Source organism: Bombina bombina, chromosome 12 (genome assembly GCF_027579735.1).
Source record: "Bombina bombina isolate aBomBom1 chromosome 12, aBomBom1.pri, whole genome shotgun sequence".
Taxonomy (NCBI): domain Eukaryota; kingdom Metazoa; phylum Chordata; class Amphibia; order Anura; family Bombinatoridae; genus Bombina; species Bombina bombina.
The window spans coordinates 12,571,607-12,594,877 of NC_069510.1; the positions used below are offsets into that span (position 1 = coordinate 12,571,607).

The 23,271-nt window shown below is 41.5% G+C and overlaps 1 protein-coding gene across 4 annotated transcripts in view; it reads right to left on the reverse strand.

Moving 5' to 3' along the window:
- Nucleotides 1-19,592: 19,592 nt before the first annotated feature.
- TSC1 (TSC complex subunit 1) overlaps nt 19,593-23,271 on the reverse strand; it is a 75,269-nt gene continuing 71,590 nt past the window's right edge. For all 4 annotated transcript variants that reach the window (XM_053695659.1, XM_053695660.1, XM_053695656.1 and 1 more), the window contains 3 exons: nt 22,696-22,883; nt 22,348-22,509; nt 19,593-20,926 (listed from right to left, as the gene is read on the reverse strand). In XM_053695659.1, the coding sequence (XP_053551634.1) occupies nt 20,476-20,926; nt 22,348-22,509; nt 22,696-22,883 (801 nt within the window). In that variant the 3' untranslated portion in view covers nt 19,593-20,475. The remainder of the gene's footprint in view (nt 20,927-22,347; nt 22,510-22,695; nt 22,884-23,271) is intronic.

Here is a 23,271-nt window from a genome sequence, read left to right on the forward strand (position 1 = left end):
TCCGAAGTAGCTACGCAGTAAGTTTCTCTAGAATATGCGCAGCAATGATATGCGCATGCGTAGAAACAAGTTACCCTGAAGCGGAGTAAAAAGGGAGCGTAATTACTATACGCCCATCGTGGGCGTGGCCAAGGAAATCTCCCGGTTGGCTCTAAAGTTACAAACCCGCCGGGAGATGTGGAACCACCTATATTAGTAAAATAAGCCCCAGTGCCTGCTGCAACACTGCCCAAATGTCCCCTATGCTTATGGGGAGACTATGAGAGTAATAATGAGGCTTGTCCCATGTACAAAATAAATAAAGTGCCCTCCTTTATTTCTGAGACTCCATTTTCTTCCACCAGAAAAAAAGTCAGCACTTACCTCATATGCTGCCTGGCAGCAAGGCAGATCCCAGGTTTGAGAGGTCCTATCCCTCACATGGACCTGTGAATGAAGAGAAAGTCCCGAGTTAGAATCTCTCAGGTTTTCCAGAGGCAGGGCAGCATCAATATATGGGAGGCACAGTGAGAATTATGTCCCACAAGTTCCCATTGCTCTAAATCCACCACTGCTCTACTGAAGAGACTGATGTAGACTACGGCTACACCCTAGAACAAAGTAGCACAATCTTGTACTACTTAAAAAATATTAAACTCTTGATTGAAGAAGGTTTTCTAACCCCAAGTTTCCCCACTTCCTTACACTAACGTAGGCAAAGAGAATGACTGGAGCGGAAGGGAAGGAAGGAGCTATTTAACAGTTTTGCTGTGGTGCTCTTTGCTGCCTCCTGCTGATCAGGAGGTGAATATCCCATTAGTAATTAAGATGATCCGTTGACTCATCGTGTCATTAAAAAGAAAAGACATAACTTTTAAAATTGTCAGAAAAAAAATCTACTACTCATTTGAAGTTCAGACCAAGTGCTATTGCATTGTCTTGTTATCCTGCATTTGTTGACTATGCAAATGTACTGTGTTGACTGGTCCTTTAACCTCCAGTATCTATGCTGTGAAACAGATACAGCCTCTCAAGTGTGACAGCCTTGCCGTGGTGTTCTGAGAGGGACCTGGGTGTAAAAAGGCAAGCAGTGTAACTTGTTAACACCGATTGCCCAGGAGCTGTTAGAGAGACAGTCTGGATCGTTTCGCAGAAAAACTTCCCCTGCATCTCCAGACTCTAACATTCATCAATACTCACTGAGAGGTTTATAGGATTACTTAAAACTCCAGTTCTTTGTTTTTTTATTTTTTTATTGAGGTATAATGCATTATATAACAATTTAGGCAATAATTTGCATGGCATGTAAGTACAGAAAAAAAATCACATTAATACTGGGAAAAGAATATAAGAACATTAATATACTCATTATCTCCAGATAGAGTCATGCCATAAAAGGAAAAACAGAATTTATGCTTACCTGATAAATTACTTTCTCCAACGGTGTGTCCGGTCCACGGCGTCATCCTTACTTGTGGGATATTCTCTTCCCCAAAAGGAAATGGCAAAGAGCCCAGCAAAGCTGGTCACATGATCCCTCCTAGGCTCCGCCTACCCCAGTCATTCGACCGACGTACAGGAGGAAATATGCATAGGAGAAACCATATGATACCGTGGTGACTGTAGTTAGAGAAAATAATTCATCAGACCTGATTAAAAAAACCAGGGCGGGCCGTGGACCGGACACACCATTGGAGAAAGTAATTTATCAGGTAAGCATAAATTCTGTTTTCTCCAACATGGGTGTGTCCGGTCCACGGCGTCATCCTTACTTGTGGGAACCAATACCAAAGCTTTAGGACACGGATGAAGGGAGGGAGCAAATCAGGTCACCTAAATGGAAGGCACCACGGCTTGCAAAACCTTTCTCCCAAAAATAGCCTCTGAAGAAGCAAAAGTATCAAATTTGTAAAATTTGGCAAAAGTGTGCAGTGAAGACCAAGTCGCTGCCTTACATATCTGGTCAACAGAAGCCTCGTTCTTGAAGGCCCATGTGGAAGCCACAGCCCTAGTGGAATGAGCTGTGATTCTTTCAGGAGGCTGCCGTCCGGCAGTCTCATAAGCCAATCTGATAATGCTTTTAAGCCAAAAAGAAAGAGAGGTAGAAGTTGCCTTTTGACCTCTCCTTTTACCAGAATAAACAACAAACAAAGATGATGTTTGTCTGAAATCTTTAGTGGCCTCTAAATAGAATTTTAGAGCACGGACTACGTCCAAATTGTGTAACAAACGTTCCTTCTTTGAAACTGGATTCGGACACAAAGAAGGTACAACTATCTCCTGGTTAATATTCTTGTTGGAAACAACTTTCGGAAGAAAACCAGGCTTAGTACGCAAAACCACCTTATCTGCATGGAACACCAGATAGGGCGGAGAACACTGCAGAGCAGATAACTCAAACTCTTCTAGCAGAAGAAATTGCAACCAAAAACAAAACCTTCCAAGATAATAACTTAATATCTACGGAATGTAAGGGTTCAAACGGAACCCCTTGAAGAACTGAAAGAACTAGATTAAGACTCCAGGGAGGAGTCAAAGGTCTGTAAACAGGCTTGATTCTAACCAGAGCCTGAACAAACGCTTGAACGTCTGGCACAGCTGCCAGCCGTTTGTGAAGTAAAACAGATAAAGCAGAGATCTGTCCCTTCAGAGAACTTGCAGATAATCCTTTCTCCAAACCTTCTTGTAGAAAGGATAGAATCTTAGGAATTTTTATCTTGTTCCAGGGGAATCCTTTAGATTCACACCAACAGATATATTTTTTCCATATCTTATGGTAAATTTTTCTAGTTACAGGCTTTCTAGCCTGAATCAGAGTATCTATTACAGAATCTGAAAACCCACGCTTTGATAAAATCAAGCGTTCAATCTCCAAGCAGTCAGTTGGAGGGAAACCAGATTCGGATGTTCGAATGGACCTTGAACAAGAAGGTCCTGTCTCAAAGGTAGCTTCCATGGTGGAGCCGATGACATTCACCAGGTCTGCATACCAAGTCCTGCGTGGCCACGCAGGAGCTATCAAGATCACCGAAGCCCTCTCCTGATTGATCCTGGCTACCAGCCTGGGAATGAGAGGAAACGGTGGGAATACATAAGCTAGGTTGAAGGTCCAAGGTGCTACTAGTGCATCTACTAGTCGCCTTGGGATCCCTGGATCTGGACCCGTAACAAGGAACCTTGAAGTTCTGACGAGAGGCCATCAGATCCATGTCTGGAATGCCCCATAATCGAGTTATTTGGGCAAAGATTTCCGGATGGAGTTCCCACTCCCCCGGATGGAATGTCTGACGACTCAGAAAATCCGCTTCCCAATTTTCCACTCCTGGGATGTAGATTGCAGACAAGTGGCAGGAGTGACCCTCCGCCCATTGAATTATCTTGGTCACTTCCTCCATCGCCAGGGAACTCCTTGTTCCCCCCTGATGGTTGATATATGCAACTGTCGTCATTTTGTCTGATTGAAACCTTATGAATTTGGCCTTTGCTAGATGAGGCCAAGCTTTGAGAGCATTGAATATCGCTCTCAGTTCCAGAATGTTTATCGGGAGAAGAGATTCTTCCCGAGACCAAAGACCCTGAGCTTTCAGGGGTTCCCAGACCGCGCCCCAGCCCACCAGACTGGCGTCGGTCGTGACAATGACCCACTCTGGTCTGCGGAAGCTCATTCCCTGTGACAGGTTGTCCAGGATCAGCCACCAACGGAGTGAATCTCTGGTCCTTTGATCTACTTGAATCGTCGGAGACAAGTCTGTATAATCCCCATTCCACTGTCTGAGCATGCACAGTTGTAATGGTCTTAGATGAATTTGTGCAAAAGGAACTATGTCCATTGCTGCAACCATCAATCCTATTACTTCCATGCACTGCGCTATGGAAGGACGAAGAACAGAATCAAGTACTTGACAAGAACTTAGAAGTTTTGATTTTCTGACCTCTGTCAGAAAAATCCTCATTTCTAAGGAGTCTATTATTGTTCCCAAGAAGGGAACTCTTGTTGACGGGGAAAGAGAACTTTTTTCTATGTTCACTTTCCATCCGTGAGATCTGAGAAAGGCTAGGACGATGTCCGTATGAGCCTTTGCTTTTGACAGAGACGACGCTTGAATCAGGATGTCGTCCAAGTACGGTACTACTGCAATGCCCCTTGGTCTTAGAACCGCTAGAAGGGACCCTAGTACCTTTGTGAAAATTCTCGGAGCAGTGGCTAATCCGAATGGAAGTGCCACAAACTGGTAATGCTTGTCCAGAAAAGCGAACCTTAGGAACTGATGATGTTCCTTGTGGATAGGAATATGTAGGTACGCATCCTTTAAATCCACCGTGGTCATAAATTGACCTTCCTGGATGGTAGGAAGGATTGTTCGAATGGTTTCCATTTTGAACGATGGAACCCTGAGAAATTTGTTTAGGATCTTGAGATCTAAAATTGGTCTGAATGTTCCCTCTTTTTTGGGAACTATGAACAGGTTGGAGTAAAACCCCATCCCTTGTTCTCCTATTGGAACTGGATGAATTACTCCCATCTTTAACAGGTCTTCTACACAATGTAAGAATGCCTGTCTTTTTATTTGGTTTGAAGATAATTGAGACCTGTGGAACCTTCCCCTTGGGGGTAGTTCCTTGAATTCCAGGAGATAACCTTGAGAAACTATTTCTAGTGCCCAAGGATCCTGAACATCTCTTGCCCAGGCCTGAGCAAAGAGAGAAAGTCTGCCCCCCACCAGATCCGGTCCCGGATCGGGGGCCATCCCTTCATGCTGTTTTGGTAGCAGTGGCAGGCTTCTTGGCCTGCTTACCCTTGTTCCAGCCTTGCATCGGTCTCCAGGCTGGTTTGGGTTGAGAAGTATTACCCTCTTGCTTAGAGGATGTAGAAGTAGAGGCTGGTCCGTTTCTGCGAAAGGGACGAAAATTAGGCTTATTTCTAGCCTTAAAAGACCTATCCTGAGGAAGGGCGTGGCCCTTTCCCCCGGTGATGTCTGAAATAATCTCCTTCAAATCAGGACCAAACAGTGTTTTGCCCTTGAAAGGGATGTTAAGCAATTTTGTCTTGGAAGACACATCCGCTGACCAAGACTTTAGCCAAAGCGCTCTGCGCGCCACGATAGCAAACCCTGAATTTTTCGCCGCTAATCTAGCTAATTGCAAAGCGGCATCTAGAATAAAAGAGTTAGCCAATTTAAGTGCTTGAACTCTGTCCATAACCTCCTCATACGAAGATTCTTTATTGAGCGACTTTTCTAGTTCTTCGAACCAGAAACACGCTGCCGTAGTGACAGGAACAATGCATGAAATTGGTTGTAGAAGGTAACCTTGCTGAACAAACATCTTTTTAAGCAAACCCTCTAATTTTTTATCCATAGGATCTTTGAAAGCACAACTATCTTCTATGGGAATAGTAGTGCGTTTGTTTAGAGTAGAGACCGCCCCCTCGACCTTAGGGACTGTCTGCCATAAGTCCTTTCTGGGGTCGACTATAGGAAATAATTTCTTAAATATAGGGGGAGGAACAAAAGGTATGCCGGGCCTTTCCCATTCCTTATTTACTATGTCCGCCACCCGCTTGGGTATAGGAAAAACATCGGGGGGCACCGGAACCTCTAGGAACTTGTCCATCTTACATAATTTCTCTGGAATGACCAAATTGTCACAATCATCCAGAGTAGATAATACCTCCTTAAGCAGTGCGCAGAGATGTTCTAATTTAAATTTAAATGTTACAACATCAGGTTCAGCTTGTTGAGAAATTTTTCCTGAATCTGAAATTTCTCCCTCAGACAAAACCTCCCTCCTGGCCCCTTCAGATTGGTGTGAGGGTATGTCAGAAACGTTATCATCAGCGTCCTCTTGCTCTTCAGTGTTTAAAACAGAGCAATCACGCTTTCTCTGATAAGTAGGCATTTTAGATAAAATATTTGCAATAGAATTATCCATACCAGCCGTTAATTGTTGCATGGTAATAAGTATTGGCGCACTAGATGTACTAGGGGCCTCTTGTGTGGGCAAAACTGGTGTAGACACAGAAGGGGATGATGCAGTACCATGCTTACTCCCCTCATCTGAAGAATCATCTTGGGCACTATTATTATCTGTGGCATCATTGTCCCTACTTTGTTTGGACACTATGTCACAATTATCACATATATTTAAATGGGGAGACACATTGGCTTTCATACATATAGAACATCGCTTATCTGATGGTTCAGACATGTTAAACAGGCTTAAACTTGTCAACAAAGCACAAAAAACGTTTTAAAATAAAACCGTTACTGTCACTTTAAATTTTAAACAGAACACACTTTATTACTGAATATGCGAAAAAGCATGAAGCAGTTGTTCAAAATTCACCAAAATTTCACCACAGTGTCTTAAAGCCTTAAAAGTATTGCACACCAAATTTGAAAGCTTTAACCCTTAAAATAACGGAACCGGAGCAGTTTTTACATTTAACCCCTATACAGTCCCAGGTATCTGCTTTGCTGAGACCCAACCAAGCCCAGAGGGGAATACGATACCAAATGACGCCTTCTATAAGCTTTTTCAGTGGTTCTTAGCTCCTCACACATGCATCTGCATGCCTTGCTTTCCAAAAACAACTGCGCATTAGTGGCGCGAAAATGAGGCTCTGCCTATGACTAGAGAAGGCCCCCATCTGAAAAAGGTGTCCATACAGTGCCTGCCGTTTTTTAACAACAATCCCCAAGATTATAATAACTATAAAGAGTTATAATCTGCCAAATATGCTTAGCAAAGTAATCGTTTTAGCCCAGAAAAATGTCTACCAGTTTTTTAAGCCCTTATAAAGCCCTTTATTCTTTTACTTAATCTAAGAAAATGGCTTACCGGTTCCCATAGGGAAAATGACAGCCTTCCAGCATTACAAAGTCTTGTTAGAAATGTGGCCAGTCATACCTCAGGCAGAAAAGTCTGCCAACTGCTTCCCCCAACTGAAGTTACTTCATCTCAACAGTCCTGTGTGGAAACAGCAATCGATTTTAGTAACGTTTGCTAAAATCATCTTCCTCTCACAAACAGCAATCTTCTTCTCTTTTCTGTTTCAGAGTAAATAGTACATACCAGCACTATTTTAAAATAACAAACACTTGATTGAAGAATAAAAACTACATTTAAACACCAAAAAACTCTTAGCCATCTCCGTGGAGATGTTGCCTGTGCAACGGCAAAGAGAATGACTGGGGTAGGCGGAGCCTAGGAGGGATCATGTGACCAGCTTTGCTGGGCTCTTTGCCATTTCCTGTTGGGGAAGAGAATATCCCACAAGTAAGGATGACGCCGTGGACCGGACACACCTATGTTGGAGAAACAAGTATTAACTAAATATGCAAATAGAGAAAAGAAAATTCAACCTCATATTTTCTGTTATAGAGCGTCCCCATTAGAGTATGTTAAAGTAAAGACATAACGTATGCTCCTAAAGAAATATAGAGGCCACTCTTGGACCTCCTGAAATATAAATATGCCATAGCGGGGGGCATTGGGGGTAAAGGAGAATAATAAAAATGGGCCACTCTTGGACCCGGAATGTGATTGAAAATGGTAGATGATCAACACTTACATATAGGGAGTTACTAAACCAGGCACCAGTTATAATTGAGCCTTACTTAGGGATAGGGCCTAGATATATATTCACCTTGCCTATTCTTAAGTTACAGAAAAGGCTGTCTAAGGAAACAGGTGCAGGTCTATTGGGAATCTACAAATCCTAAATCTCAAAAGGCTAGGCAAGTATTGTTTTACTAACAAGGTTTATGGGTAAGATGCCATTCCCATCAAGTGAAAAAGAAAAAAACTTGGTATCTATGCAGAGTAATATGTTTAGCGCCTCACCTGTCTAGGGTTCCGGCTAGTAATATTTAATGAATGGGACAACATTAGGGCTAAAAGAAAAAAAAAAAAAGAAAACGTGTACACACATGTAGGAGAGAATAAATATACATAGTAGACTGAATATGGGTTGGTTACTGCATGACTTATTACAAAGAGGTCAATACAAATCTCACAATGAACCCTTGTATACTGACATGTAAGAGTGTGCTATCATTGAAATATACACTTTCTTTTTTCCTTTTTTCTTCTTTTCTTTTTTTTAATTTTCAAACAAGCTTTATTGGTAATAGCAGATGCAGACAATACATGTATATCAGAATATTTGCAGTAAAATGAAATCTTACAATTATACATGTTATCACAGACGTTAGGTTATGTATGGTTTGAATTCTTAGAAGACAATGTGGAGAGTCCGTGAAAAAAAACTCCAGTTCTTTGTTGAAGGGAATATACCCATTTAAGGACTATCAGAATCTTCTGACACCTCTCTGCCATCCTCCTCTATTGATGAAAGGCAAAGAATGACTGGGGGGGGGGGGGGAGTGGGAGGGATATTTAAGCCTTTGGCTGGGGTGTTTTTGCCTCCTGGTGGCCACGTTTTGTATTACCCAACAGTAAGGAATAAAGTTGTGGACTCTCCCTGCCTTATGGAAAGAAATTCTGTGTACATAACAAGGAAGCACTTGTAGAAGGTTAAATATGTACTGACCTTAGCCTTTTTTGAAGGCGGAGAGCAGACAACGCTTCAGAAACTGCAGCATTGAGAAAAACATCCCCCCCTCCTTTCATGGCAGGAAGCACTAAAACATAATTTATGTAAGAACTTACCTGATAAATTCATTTCTTTCATATTAACAAGAGTCCATGAGCTAGTGACGTATGGGATATACATTCCTACCAGGAGGGGCAAAGTTTCCCAAACCTTAAAATGCCTATAAATACACCCCTCACCACACCCACAAATCAGTTTAACGAATAGCCAAGAAGTGGGGTGATAAGAAAAAAAGTGCGAAGCATATAAAATAAGGAATTGGAATAATTGTGCTTTATACAAAAAAATCATAACCACCACAAAAAAGGGTGGGCCTCATGGACTCTTGTTAATATGAAAGAAATGAATTTATCAGGTAAGTTCTTACATAAATTATGTTTTCTTTCATGTAATTAACAAGAGTCCATGAGCTAGTGACGTATGGGATAATGACTACCCAAGATGTGGATCTTTCCACACAAGAGTCACTAGAGAGGGAGGGATAAAATAAAGACAGCCAATTCCTGCTGAAAATAATCCACACCCAAAATAAAGTTTAACAAAAAACATAAGCAGAAGATTCAAACTGAAACCGCTGCCTGAAGAACTTTTCTACCAAAAACTGCTTCAGAAGAAGAAAATACATCAAAATGGTAGAATTTAGTAAAAGTATGCAAAGAGGACCAAGTTGCTGCTTTGCAGATCTGGTCAACCGAAGCTTCATTCCTAAACGCCCAGGAAGTAGAAACTGACCTAGTAGAATGAGCTGTAATTCTTTGAGGCGGAATTTTACCCGACTCAACATAGGCAAGATGAATTAAAGATTTCAACCAAGATGCCAAAGAAATGGCAGAAGCTTTCTGGCCTTTCCTAGAACCGGAAAAGATAACAAATAGACTAGAAGTCTTACGGAAAGATTTCGTAGCTTCAACATAATATTTCAAAGCTCTAACAACATCCAAAGAATGCAATGATTTCTCCTTAGAATTCTTAGGATTAGGACATAATGAAGGAACCACAATTTCTCTACTAATGTTGTTGGAATTCACAACTTTAGGTAAAAATTCAAAAGAAGTTCGCAACACCGCCTTATCCTGATGAAAAATCAGAAAAGGAGACTCACACGAAAGAGCAGATAATTCAGAAACTCTTCTAGCAGAAGAGATGGCCAAAAGAAACAAAACTTTCCAAGAAAGTAATTTAATATCCAATGAATGCATAGGTTCAAACGGAGGAGCTTGAAGAGCTCCCAAAACCAAATTCAAACTCCATGGAGGAGAAATTGACTTAATGACAGGTTTTATACGAACCAAAGCTTGTACAAAACAATGAATATCAGGAAGAATAGCAATCTTTCTGTGAAAAAGAACAGAAAGAGCGGAGATTTGTCCTTTCAAAGAACTCGCGGACAAACCCTTATCTAAACCATCCTGAAGAAACTGTAAAATTCTCGGTATTCTAAAAGAATGCCAAGAAAAATGATGAGAAAGACACCAAGAAATATAAGTCTTCCAGACTCTATAATATATCTCTCGAGATACAGATTTACGAGCCTGTAACATAGTATTAATCACGGAGTCAGAGAAACCTCTATGACCAAGAATCAAGCGTTCAATCTCCATACCTTTAAATTTAAGGATTTCAGATCCGGATGGAAGAGTCCAAAGAATTTGAATGATGGTGTTCATTTAAAAATTCATCTGTAGAGAGAGAAGATTTAAAAGACTTTTTACGTTTACTAGAAGGAGAAATAACAGACAAAGCCTTCTTTATGGATTCAGAAACAAAATCTCTTATGTTATCAGGAACATTCTGCACCTTAGATGTTGAGGGAACTGCAACAGGCAATGGTACATCACTAAAGGAAATATTATCTGCATTAACAAGTTTGTCATGACATTTAATACAAACAACAGCTGGAGGAATAGCTACCAAAAGTTTACAGCAGATACACTTAGCTTTGGTAGATCCAGCAGGCAGAGGTTTTCCTGTAGTATCTTCTGGCTCAGATGCAACGTGAGACATCTTGCAATATGTAAGAGAAAAAACAACATATAAAGCAAAATAGATCAAATTCCTTATAAGACAGTTTCAGGAATGGGAAAAAAATGCCAAACATCAAGCTTCTAGCAACCAGAAGCAAATGAAAAATGAGACTGAAATAATGTGGAGACAAAAGCGACGCCCATATTTTTTGGCGCCAAATAAGACGCCCACATTATTTGGCGCCAAAAATGACGCCACATCCGGAACGCCGACATTTTTGGCGCAAAATAACGTCAAAAATGACGCAACTTCCGGCGACACGTATGACGCCGGAAACGGAAATGAATTTTTGCGCCAAAAAAGTCAGCGCCAAGAATGACGCAATAAAATGAAGCATTTTCAGCCCCCGCGAGCCTAACAGCCCACAGGGAAAAAAGTCAAATTTTTGAGGTAAGAAAAAATATGATAATTAAAGCATAATCCCAAATATGAAACTGACTGTCTGAAAATAAGGAAAGTTGAACATTCTGAGTCAAGGCAAATAAATGTTTGAATACATATATTTAGAACTTTATAAATAAAGTGCCCAACCATAGCTTAGAGTGTCACAGAAAATAAGACTTACTTACCCCAGGACACTCATCTACATGTTTGTAGAAAGCCAAACCAGTACTGAAACGAGAATCAGTAGAGGAAATGGTAAATATAAGAGTATATCGTCGATCTGAAAAGGGAGGTAAGAGATGAATCTCTACGACCGATAACAGAGAACCTTATGAAATAGACCCCGTAGAAGGAGATCACTGCATTCAATAGGCAATACTCTCCTCACATCCCTCTGACATTCACTGCACGCTGAGAGGAAAACCGGGCTCCAACTTGCTGCGGAGCGCATATCAACGTAGAATCTAGCACAAACTTACTTCACCACCTCCCTTGGAGGCAAAGTTTGTAAAACTGATTTGTGGGTGTGGTGAGGGGTGTATTTATAGGCATTTTAAGGTTTGGGAAACTTTGCCCCTCCTGGTAGGAATGTATATCCCATACGTCACTAGCTCATGGACTCTTGTTAATTACATGAAAGAAATCAGCATTATCCAATAGATACATGTCCACTAACAAGCAGACAGACAAATCAGTACTGAAACATCAGCAGAGGTTATGGAATAGGAGTATATTGTAGATCCATAAAGGGAGGCAAAAGACAAGTCCCTGCGACCAATTAAAGAGGGGTTATGAAAAATGTATTATGAGATGAAAAAAGAATCACAAACCATACCCCATATACATCCCTCTGACAAGAACAATACTCTGAGGGGGAAACCGGGTCTCAATTTAAACTGAAAACAGCTCTCTGAAGTGCACATCTTTAATCCTCAACCCCCTCCAGCGGAGGCAAAGTAAAGACAGATATGTGTGAGGGGTTTTATAGAGCTCTTGGGGTTTGTTGGGACTCTTTGCTTCCTCTTATTGGTAGAGAAGAGTAATTCCCATGAGTAATGAACCGTGGACTCTCACCACCTGAATGAAAAAAGTATGTCAATAACGGACACATTTACATTTTATGTATTTCAATACAATGGAGAAAATAAACAATATTTTCATAGAACAATGAGCCACACACACACATGTAAAATAGTGCAAAACAATTTGTTTTATTTGTTCACAGTTAAACACAAGCAAAGAGTCTTAGAAAATTCTGGAAATCCTGGTATACATAATCTGAGTCTATCAATATGTGATCTCTTTCCTCCCTACACATATTCAATTGCTGGACCAAAATGGCAAGAATAGGGCAAAAAACAAACCAGAGTGAAAATGGAAGTATAATTTTTTTCCAGATAAGGGTATGCCATTAGCTATAACAGACACACAAACATTCTGTTCTGATAATACAAGCGCCCAATTTAATTTGCTATAGGATATGCATGTGGGAAAGAGACCCAAATGTATGGATATTCCTGAATACATTCCTTTAGATAATATGCTTTCATTTCTACAAAACATATTTGTCATTATCGTCACTTGCCATACATACAGGTCTCATAAAATTGTGTGCTGAGACAAATACCTGCAGGATGGTGCAGACAACACCACTGACCATTTAAAACACAAACATTCCTGATGTAGGGAGTTTTTGCATAGATCAAAATGTCTCATGGCAGGCTAATCACTGAATGTTCAGTATTAAACAGTTTATCTCTGTATCATTAAAGAAATTTCCATTAATATTTATGTAGGGGAAATCAATTAGGATAAAAAAAAAACACAAACCAAAAGCTAATATTTGTAGACAAAAATAAAAACAGAATTTATGTTTACCTGATAAATTACTTTCTCCAACGGTGTGTCCGGTCCACGGCGTCATCCTTACTTGTGGGATATTCTCTTCCCCAACAGGAAATGGCAAAGAGCCCAGCAAAGCTGGTCACATGATCCCTCCTAGGCTCCGCCTACCCCAGTCATTCGACCGACGTTAAGGAGGAATATTTGCATAGGAGAAACCATATGTTACCGTGGTGACTGTAGTTAAAGAAAATAAATTATCAGACCTGATTAAAAAAACCAGGGCGGGCCGTGGACCGGACACACCGTTGGAGAAAGTAATTTATCAGGTAAACATAAATTCTGTTTTCTCCAACATAGGTGTGTCCGGTCCACGGCGTCATCCTTACTTGTGGGAACCAATACCAAAGCTTTAGGACACGGATGAAGGGAGGGAGCAAATCAGGTCACCTAAATGGAAGGCACCACGGCTTGCAAAACCTTTCTCCCAAAAATAGCCTCAGAAGAAGCAAAAGTATCAAATTTGTAAAATTTAGAAAAAGTGTGCAGTGAAGACCAAGTCGCTGCCTTACATATCTGATCAACAGAAGCCTCGTTCTTGAAGGCCCATGTGGAAGCCACAGCCCTAGTGGAGTGAGCTGTGATTCTTTCAGGAGGCTGCCGTCCGGCAGTCTCATAAGCCAATCGGATAATGCTTTTAATCCAGAAGGAGAGAGAGGTAGAAGTTGCTTTTTGACCTCTCCGTTTACCAGAATAAACAACAAACAAAGACAAAGTTTGTCTGAAATCCTTAGTAGCTGCTAAGTAAAATTTGAGAGCACGAACTACATCCAAGTTGTGCAACAAACGTTCCTTCTTTGAAACTGGATTAGGACACAAAGAAGGCACAACTATCTCCTGGTTAATGTTTTTGTTAGAAACAACTTTTGGAAGAAAACCAGGTTTAGTACGCAAAACCACCTTATCTGCATGGAACACCAGATAAGGAGAAGAACACTGCAGAGCAGATAATTCTGAAACTCTTCTTAGCAGAAGAAATTGCAACCAAAAACAAAACTTTCCAAGATAATAACTTAATATCAACGGAATGTAAGGGTTCAAACGGAACCCCCTGAAGAACTGAAAGAACTAGGTTGAGACTCCAAGGAGGAGTCCAAATTTTGTAAACAGGCTTGATTCTAACCAGAGCCTGAACAAAGGCTAGAACATCTGGCACAGCTGCCAGCTTTTTGTGAAGTAACACAGACAAGGCAGAAATCTGTCCCATCAAGGAACTTGCAGATAATCCTTTTTCCAATCCTTCTCGAAGGAAGGATAGACTCTTAGGAATCTTAACCTTGTCCCAAGGGAATCCTGCAGATTCACACCAACAGATATACCAAATTATGTGGTAATTTTTCTGGTTACAGGCTTTCAGGCCTGAACAAGAGTATTAATAACAGAATCTGAGAACCCTCGCTTTGATAAGATCAAGCGTTCAATCTCCAAGCAGTCAGCTGGAGTGGGTCGAACGGACCTAGAACAAGAAGGTCTCGTCTCAAAGGTAGCTTCCATAGTGGAGCCGATGACATATTCACCAGATCTGCATACCAAGTCCTGCGTGGCCACGCAGGAGCTATCAAAATCACCGACGCCCTCTCCTGATTGATCCTGGCTACCAGCCTGGGGATGAGAGGAAACGGCGGGAACACATAAGCTAGTTTGAAGGTCCAAGGTGCTACTAGTGCATCCACTAGAGCCGCCTTGGGATCCCTGGATCTGTACCCGTAGTAAGGAACTCTGAAGTTCTGACGAGAGGCCATCAGATCCATGTCTGGAATGCCCCACGGTTGAGTGACTTGGGCAAAGATTTCCGGATGGAGTTCCCACTCCCCCGGATGCAATGTCTGACGACTCAGAAAATCCGCTTCCCAATTTTCCACTCCTGGGATGTGGATAGCAGACAGGTGGCAGGAGTGAGACTCCGCCCATAGAATGATTTTGGTCACTTCTTCCATCGCTAGGGAACTCCTTGTTCCCCCCTGATGGTTGATGTATGAACTTGGCCCTCGCTAGCTGAGGCCAAGCTTTGAGAGCATTGAATATCGCTCTCAGTTCCAGAATATTTATCGGTAGAAGAGATTCTACCCGAGACCAAAGACCCTGAGCTTTCAGGGATCCCCAGACCGCGCCCCAGCCCATCAGACTGGCGTCGGTCGTGACAATGACCCACTCTGGTCTGCGGAAGGTCATCCCTTGTGACAGGTTGTCCAGGGACAGCCACCAACGGAATGAGTCTCTGGTCCTCTGATTTTCTTGTATCTTCGGAGACAAGTCTGAATAGTCCCCATTCCACTGACTGAGCATGAACAGTTGTAATGGTCTTAGATGAATGCGCACAAAAGGAACTATGTCCATTGCCGCTACCATCAAACCTATCACTTCCATGCACTGCGCTATGGAAGGAAGAGGAACGGAATGAAGTATCCGACAAGAGTCTAGAAGTTTTGTTTTTCTGGCTTCTGTCAGAAAAATCCTCATTTCTAAGGAGTCTATTATAGTTCCCAAGAAGGGAACCCTCGTTGACGGAGATAGAGAACTCTTTTCCACGTTCACTTTCCATCCGTGAGATCTGAGAAAGGCCAGGACAATGTCCGTGTGAGCCTTTACTTGAGGAAGGGACGACGCTCGAATCAGAATGTCGTCCAAGTAAGGTACTACAGCAATGCCCCTTGGTCTTAGCACCGCCAGAAGGGACCCTAGTACCTATGAGAAAATCCTAGGAGCAGTGGCTAATCCGAAAGAAAACGCCACGAACTGGAAATGCTTGTCCAGGAATGCAAACCTTAGGAACCGATGATGTTCCTTGTGGATAGGAATATGTAGATACGCATCCTTGAAATCCACCTTGGTCATGAATTGACCTTCCTGGATGGAAGGAAGAAGTGTTCGAATGGTTTCCATCTTGAACGATGGAACCTTGAGAAACTTGTTCAAGATCTTGAGATCTAAGATTGGTCTGAACGTTCCCTCTTTTTTGGGAACTATGAACAGATTGGAGTAGAACCCCATCCCTTGTTCTCCTAATGGAACAGGATGAATCACTCCCATTTTTAGCAGGTCTTCTACCCAATGTAAGAATGCCTGTCTTCTTATGTGGTCTGAAGACAACTGAGACCTGTGGAACCTCCCCCTTGGAGGAAGCCCCTTGAACTCCAGAGAATAACCTTGGGAGACTATTTCTAGCGCCCAAGGATCCAGAACATCTCTTGCCCAAGCCTGAGCGAAGAGAGAGAGTCTGCCCCCCACCAGATCCGGTCCCGGATCGGGGGCCCGCATTTCATGCTGTCTTGGTAGCAGTGGCAGGTTTCCTGGCCTGCTTTCCTTTGTTCCAGCCTTGCATAGGTCTCCAGGCTGGATTGGCTTGAGAAGTATTACCTTCCTGCTTAGAGGACGTAGCCCTTGGGGCTGATCCGTTTCTGCGAAAGGGACGAAACTTAGGTTTATTTTTGGTCTTGAAAAGACCTATCCTGAGGAAGGGCGTGGCCCTTGCCCCCAGTGATATCAGAGATAATCTCTTTCAAGTCAGGGCCAAAGAGTGTTTTCCCCTTGAAAGGAATGTCAAGCAATTTGTTCTTGGAAGACGCATCCGCTGCCCAAGATTTTAACCAAAGCGCTCTGCGCCACAATAGCAAACCCAGAATTTTTTCGCCGCTAACCTAGCCAATTGCAAGGTGGCGTCTAGGGTGAAAGAATTAGCCAATTTAAGAGCACGAATTCTGTCCATAATCTCCTCATAAGAAGAAGAATTACTAATAATCGCCTTTCCTAGCTCATCAAACTAGAAACACGCGGCTGCAGTGACAGGGACAATGCATGCAATTGGTTGTAGAAGGGAACCTTGCTGAACAAACATCTTTAGCAGACCTTCTAATTTTTTATCCATAGGATCTTGGAAAGCACAACTATCTTCTATGGGTATAGTGGCGCGCTTGTGTAGAGTAGAAACCGCCCCCTCGACCTTGGGGACTGTCTGCCATCAGTCCTTTCTGGGGTCGACTATAAGAAAACAATTTTATAAATATGGGGGGAGGTACTAAAGGTATACCGGGCCTGTCCCATTCTTTACTAACAATGTACGCCACCCGCTTGGATATAGGAAAAGCTTCGGGGGGCCCCGGGGCCTCTAAGAACTTTTCCATTTTACATAGTGGTTCTGGAATGACCAGATAATCACAATCATCCAAATTGGATAACACCTCCTTAAGCAGAGCGCGGAGATGTTCCAACTTAAATTTAAAAGTAATCACATCAGGTTCAGCTTGTTGAGAAATGTTTCCTGAATCTGAAATTTCTCCCTCAGACAAAACCTCCCTGGCCCCCTCAGACTGGTGTAGGGGCCCTTCAGAAACCATATCATCAGCGTTCTCATGCTCTACAGAATTTTCTAAAACAGAGCAGTCGCGCTTTCGCTGATAAGTGGGCATATTGGCTAAAATGTTTTTGATAGAATTATCCATTACAGCCGTTAAATGTTGCATAGTAAGGAGTATTGGCGCACTAGATGTACTAGGGGCCTCCTGTATGGGCAAGACTGGTGTAGACGAAGGAGGGGATGATGCAGTACCATGCTTACTCCCCTCACTTGAGGAATCATCTTGGGCATCATTTTTACTAAATTTTTTTATGACATAAAATACATATAGTTAAATGAGAAGGAACCTTGGTTTCCCCACAGTCAGAACACAATCTATCTGGTAGTTCAGACATGTTAAACAGGCATAAACTTGATAACAAAGCACAAAAAACGTTTTAAAATAAAACCGTTACTGTCACTTTAAATTTTAAACTAAACACACTTTATTACTGCAATTGCGAAAAAGTATGAAGGAATTGTTCAAAATTCACCAAAATTTCACCACAGTGTCTTAAAGCCTTAAAAGTATTGCACACCAAATTTGGAAGCTTTAACCCTTAAAATAACGGAACCGGAGCCGTTTTTATATTTAACCCCTTTACAGTCCCTGGAATCTGCTTTGCTGAGACCCAACCAAGCCCAAAGGGGAATACGATACCAAATGATGCCTTCAGAAAGACTTTTCTATGTATCAGAGCTCCACACACATGCAGCTGCATGCCATGCTGTCCTCAAAAACAAGTGCGCCATACCGGCGCGAAAATGAGGCTCTGACTATGATTAGGGAAAGCCCCTAAAGAATAAGGTGTCTAAAACAGTGCCTGCCGATATAATCATATCAAAATACCCAGAATAAATGATTCCTCAAGGCTAAATATGTGTTAATAATGAATCGATTTAGCCCAGAAAAAGTCTACAGTCTTAATAAGCCCTTGTGAAGCCCTTATTTACTATCTTAATAAACATGGCTTACCGGATCCCATAGGGAAAATGACAGCTTCCAGCATTACATCGTCTTGTTAGAATGTGTCATACCTCAAGCAGTAAGAGACTGCACACTGTTCCCCCAACTGAAGTTAATTGCTCTCAACAGTCCTGTGTGGAACAGCCATGGATTTTAGTTACGGTGCTAAAATCATTTTCCTCATACAAACAGAAATCTTCATCTCTTTTCTGTTTCTGAGTAAATAGTACATACCAGCACTATTTTAAAATAACAAACTCTTGATTGAATAATAAAAACTACAGTTAAACACTAAAAAACTCTAAGCCATCTCCGTGGAGATGTTGCCTGTACAACGGCAAAGAGAATGACTGGGGTAGGCGGAGCCTAGGAGGGATCATGTGACCAGCTTTGCTGGGCTCTTTGCCATTTCCTGTTGGGGAAGAGAATATCCCACAAGTAAGGATGACGCCGTGGACCGGACACACCTATGTTGGAGAAATATAACATTTGGAATTTGCAAAAAAAAAAATTGAAACAAATTAAATACTACTACTTTGACTATTTTGAGTAAAAAAGGTTTAGTCATACCTTGGGAGTGACTGTATAGAACTGCCAGTGGTTATATGTAAAAATATACTTCCCAATGTAAATTTACCAGTGATTGGATGTGTAGTCCACACCCCTAACAGGTGTCTGTGTCTCAGTGGCCGGTGGTACACAAAGCCACAGAAAAGCATTTACTGAACGCTATGAAATTAGAGCAAATCAAGCGCAGGGACAAGTATGTTACAAGGTGCCTATAATCTTTGGGCAGCTACCATCATCAGGGTCACTGTATGTTTTAAGTGGTTTTGCCAATGAAGAAGCCTAGTCAGAAGGATCTCTCTCTAATGATAGATAAAATAGGATACCGTGTACGGTATAGGAGTCTAAAATTTAAGCACCATAATATATATCATAGTTTATGTGAGATCATAATGGTAAAATAAGTTTGCATTAACCAAAGTGGATGTGAAACTATAACAAACTTATCGTTGTTCCTAGTACTCCAAGCTCTATTCCGGAAATGCTTAAGAAAGAGCGGACACACACAAGCATGCATGGCCCTCTCTGACACTTTACAGACATCAAGGTGACTCAGGTAAGTGCTCTTATAGTGCTTAGCCTGGTAGTGGGATCCACACGTGTTGTCTAATTAAGCTGTACTAGTGTACACTTAACTTGATCATCACTAGGTTTGATAAACTCCAGCTGGTAGCAACAAGCCCTTTATTAATCTATGTCTGGTTAACTTGGAGTTGACCTGCAAACCTTAGACAAAATGCCTGAGATTATACAATGGCTAATAATTCACATGATTGTGATACATCTAAAATAAAAAAAAAAATAAAGAACGACAGACATACACAGAACAGATTTTACAGTAGCACTGGGTAGTCAAGAAAATGACCGAACCAGTCAACGCCAGAATTTCTGTACAAAAATCGGATCATCTACTCCACTACATGAAATTATATCAGACAAAAATAAAGGATACTTCTATGTAGTGTTTAGTCAGAAAAGTGCAATTTACATTATTTAAAGCTTCACATCTGAAAAAAAAAAAAAAAGTTATTGCAAAAATGAAATAGTGAGTTAAAGGTACAAAAGAAAAATAGGGCGGTAAAGCAGACTGAGTATGTAACACAATGAGTTAGGGCATATTAATGCTGTATAAACGGGGCTGGCATGAGAAGCTGTTGGTCCCTTACCTTATTTGGCACCCACTGGTAACTATGAAAATACTAGATAGAGCCACACTCTGGTGTCCGATGGGTTGCCATAGATGTTGGGGCTGGTACAGAGGGTACTTCAGCTCTGCCAATAATTTCCTGTGCTTTCATGAAGAGATGCAAAACCTATTTATGTAATTACTCAATGATCCGTTAGATCACCAAAGAAAAATGTTACCAGTCTCCAGCTATGAGCACATGGAGAGAAATACCGTAAGTGGCCAGCTTGCTACTCTCAGCTCACTTGTTTCTGTAGCTATATAATAAATGTGCTGTGACAGAAGGGAGAATCATAAAGCAAGAATGTTCTGAGATGACAGAATTAGAGAGAAGGAGGGTCACTGAAATACGGTTTAAAGAGTCCATATGTGATGGTCATTTCCAGTTCAGTACGGCTGCTACAACTGCACTGCAGGAGCAGCTAGGCATTACAGATTGAGACCTTTGGTCTGAGCCAGGAGCCAGAAGGGACATAACACTGATTGCTCGTCTGATAACTGTGGTCAGGATGTGTCTAGTTATAGTCTGGGATTTCTAGCTGCCTCACACGGGGAGGGTCTGTACTACTTTCCCCCGAGGAGCTGATTGCATTTGCCTCAGAATCAGGTTCTCGGCACAGTTTATCTTTCAGAATCTCAGAAAGGCTGCTCATTCCAGCTTCATCACACTGACTTTCGCTCTTGTTGCGGAACAACTCACGGGTTCGCATGCCAATCAAACTTTTAGCATTCGGATAGGAACCAACTTTCAGATGTCCGCTGGAGGGCGGTTCCAACAAGTCATGGCTGCTGTACTGCAAGTTCTTTGTTTTCTCTGGGGTTGACAGATTGCTGCTGCTCCCACTGCTCCCTTCGCCCCTACAGGTGCTTGATTGCCTTCGCATTTTACTAGCACTAGTTCTTCCATTTAATTCGTCTTTGACCCCAGTCTCCAGATCAGAAGAACTTCCACTTGTGATGTCAAACCTGAAATTAAAACGAAGAGTAAATTATATTCTATAAACCAAAGAACCCCCAAGTTAGAAGTCCTAAATAGAATTCTAAAATAGATTTTTAAAGCTAAAATAAAAAAACTATAAGATTAGGCCTGGCTGCCATTGGATAAGAGTTTATTTTTATGTTTCTTATAGTTCAAACTATTGCTAAGTGCTATAACATGCTTATAATCAGAGTATTTCATTTTTTCATTACTGACGTTAGGTTAGGACTATTAATCCAGGTGCCAGGTTGCCACTTGGATCTAAAAAACCTGTCCTGGTACATATATTTCTGGGCCATGACTAACCCGGTCATTTGCATAGTGCCATACTGGGCACATGAGAATATAATGGATGCTTTGAACTCCCTGCAGCTGTTGGAGGTATTGAGCACTGCATGCACAAAACAAATTCTTATTCACACATGGAAACTACAATTCCCATCATTCATAATCTAATAGTTATTGGCCTTAAGCAAGAACAGCCTCAAGTTAGTAGGTGACTGTTTTCTCTACACTACACTAGATGCACAAACGTGCCCGTAAACAGCGCAGTGCCATGCTTGTGCACTGTATCTTTGTCTTGCCGAGCAGAAACATGTAGTTGGGCAAGTTGCATGTGATAGCTAAACACACACAATGGGACACCAAGAGCCATGGAATGGTTCAGAATATTTAGCCTGAAGCTCCAAGCAAAAGGCTGTGTGCTGGAAAATACCATGAAGCACTGATTGTATTGATACCAGTCGTACACTGCTTTGTTAAAGGGACACTAAAGTCAAAATTCAACATTCACATGATACAGGGAGCCGGGCAAACAGAGAAAATAAAAAAATCTACTGCTTATATGAAATTCAGAGTAGGTGCTATTGCATTGTCTTTTTATTATACACTTAATTATGCAATTCTACTGTAATTAGTGGTTCTTTCACATATGAAGCCCTCATGTTTCAGGAAAAAGGCAGACTCCAGAGCGCTCTCCCCATATAGCACTTTGTTGTAGCTACAGCGCTGATTGGAGAACAATTCCAACCTTAAACTCGCAGAAAAACAAACTTTTGAAGTGGGCGGCGGGGAGCTGGGTATTAGAATTTCATATCTATATTAAAAAAAAGTTATAAGCGCATTACAACTGATGAATAAAACTCCATCTAAAATATCACTAACATTCCGGATCGGTTTTTATAAAGCAGAGAGTTTACCATCACTTTAACACTGTTCTACTCCATATGGTCAATAGGTGCACATTCTATTGACCCATTTATAAGAAGGAAACTTAGGTTACAACATGAAGGCGATCATTAATATTTTAATACATCGTTCTGTCTAGCATTTATTTAGGGTTTAACGTCCCTATACTATGTGGTTTTTACACTGAAGAAAAAAAACCAAGAGTCTATGTCAGGCTCACCTTTCTTCAGCTGCTTCAGCCGTTTCAGGTCGTTCCTCCAACTGTTTTTTCAAAAGGCCTTCCTTCCCCAATCTGCTGTACAGAGCAAGAAGCTCCACTTCATAACCCTGGGTTATTCGCTTTTGTGCGCTGTATCTGCTCTCTGCCGCTTGCAATTCCCCTCTGAGTACAAAATAAAGAAGAAGATCAGTGCACATCCCAGACAACAGGACGATACAATAAAATGTATTGAGCTCAAAAGGTTGAACAGGAATCTAGATCTCAAAGGAGAGCAAAGTGAATGGATTTCATCTTGTACAAGCAGTCACTCCAGGATAAACCAGCTGCATCTCAACTTCTCAAAAGTACCTGCTTTTTGCCTTGACGTCTTCCAAAAATTTCTTCTGCTCCAACAAAAGCTGATCTTTCTTGGTCAACTGGGTCTCCAGCTCCCCTACGCGCTTCTGGGCGCACTCCAGTCTCTGAGTTTGCTGAATAAAAAGGCAACGTGCCTTCTCTAGCTCCTTTTTAAATGAAGCTTGAAGCATTTCAACTTCCTGCAGTATAAAAACACAGACAGTTATTCCCCACAATACATGAAACTCAGCTTCTATTATATAGCTACAGTGTTTTCCCAAGGACCTATTTAATGGGTGTAATGGATGGGAAAATGTTCATGATTCCATACACAAATAATCAACATTGCTTAGTAGAGAGAAATTTGCTGTGTGTGTATTCACTTTTGTATTGGGGGAAAAAGCCGTTCAGTTAACTAAAACATCGCTACGCAATAGAATTGACATAACACGTAGACACGTCTGCAAATAATGGTTTCATTTGTAGAATTGCAGGGGGATACTGACTGAAACACAAGAATAGACTGAATGACAAAACTAAATAAGACATGACTAGACAGAAGAGAAACTGGATGGGAGTAATGCAATG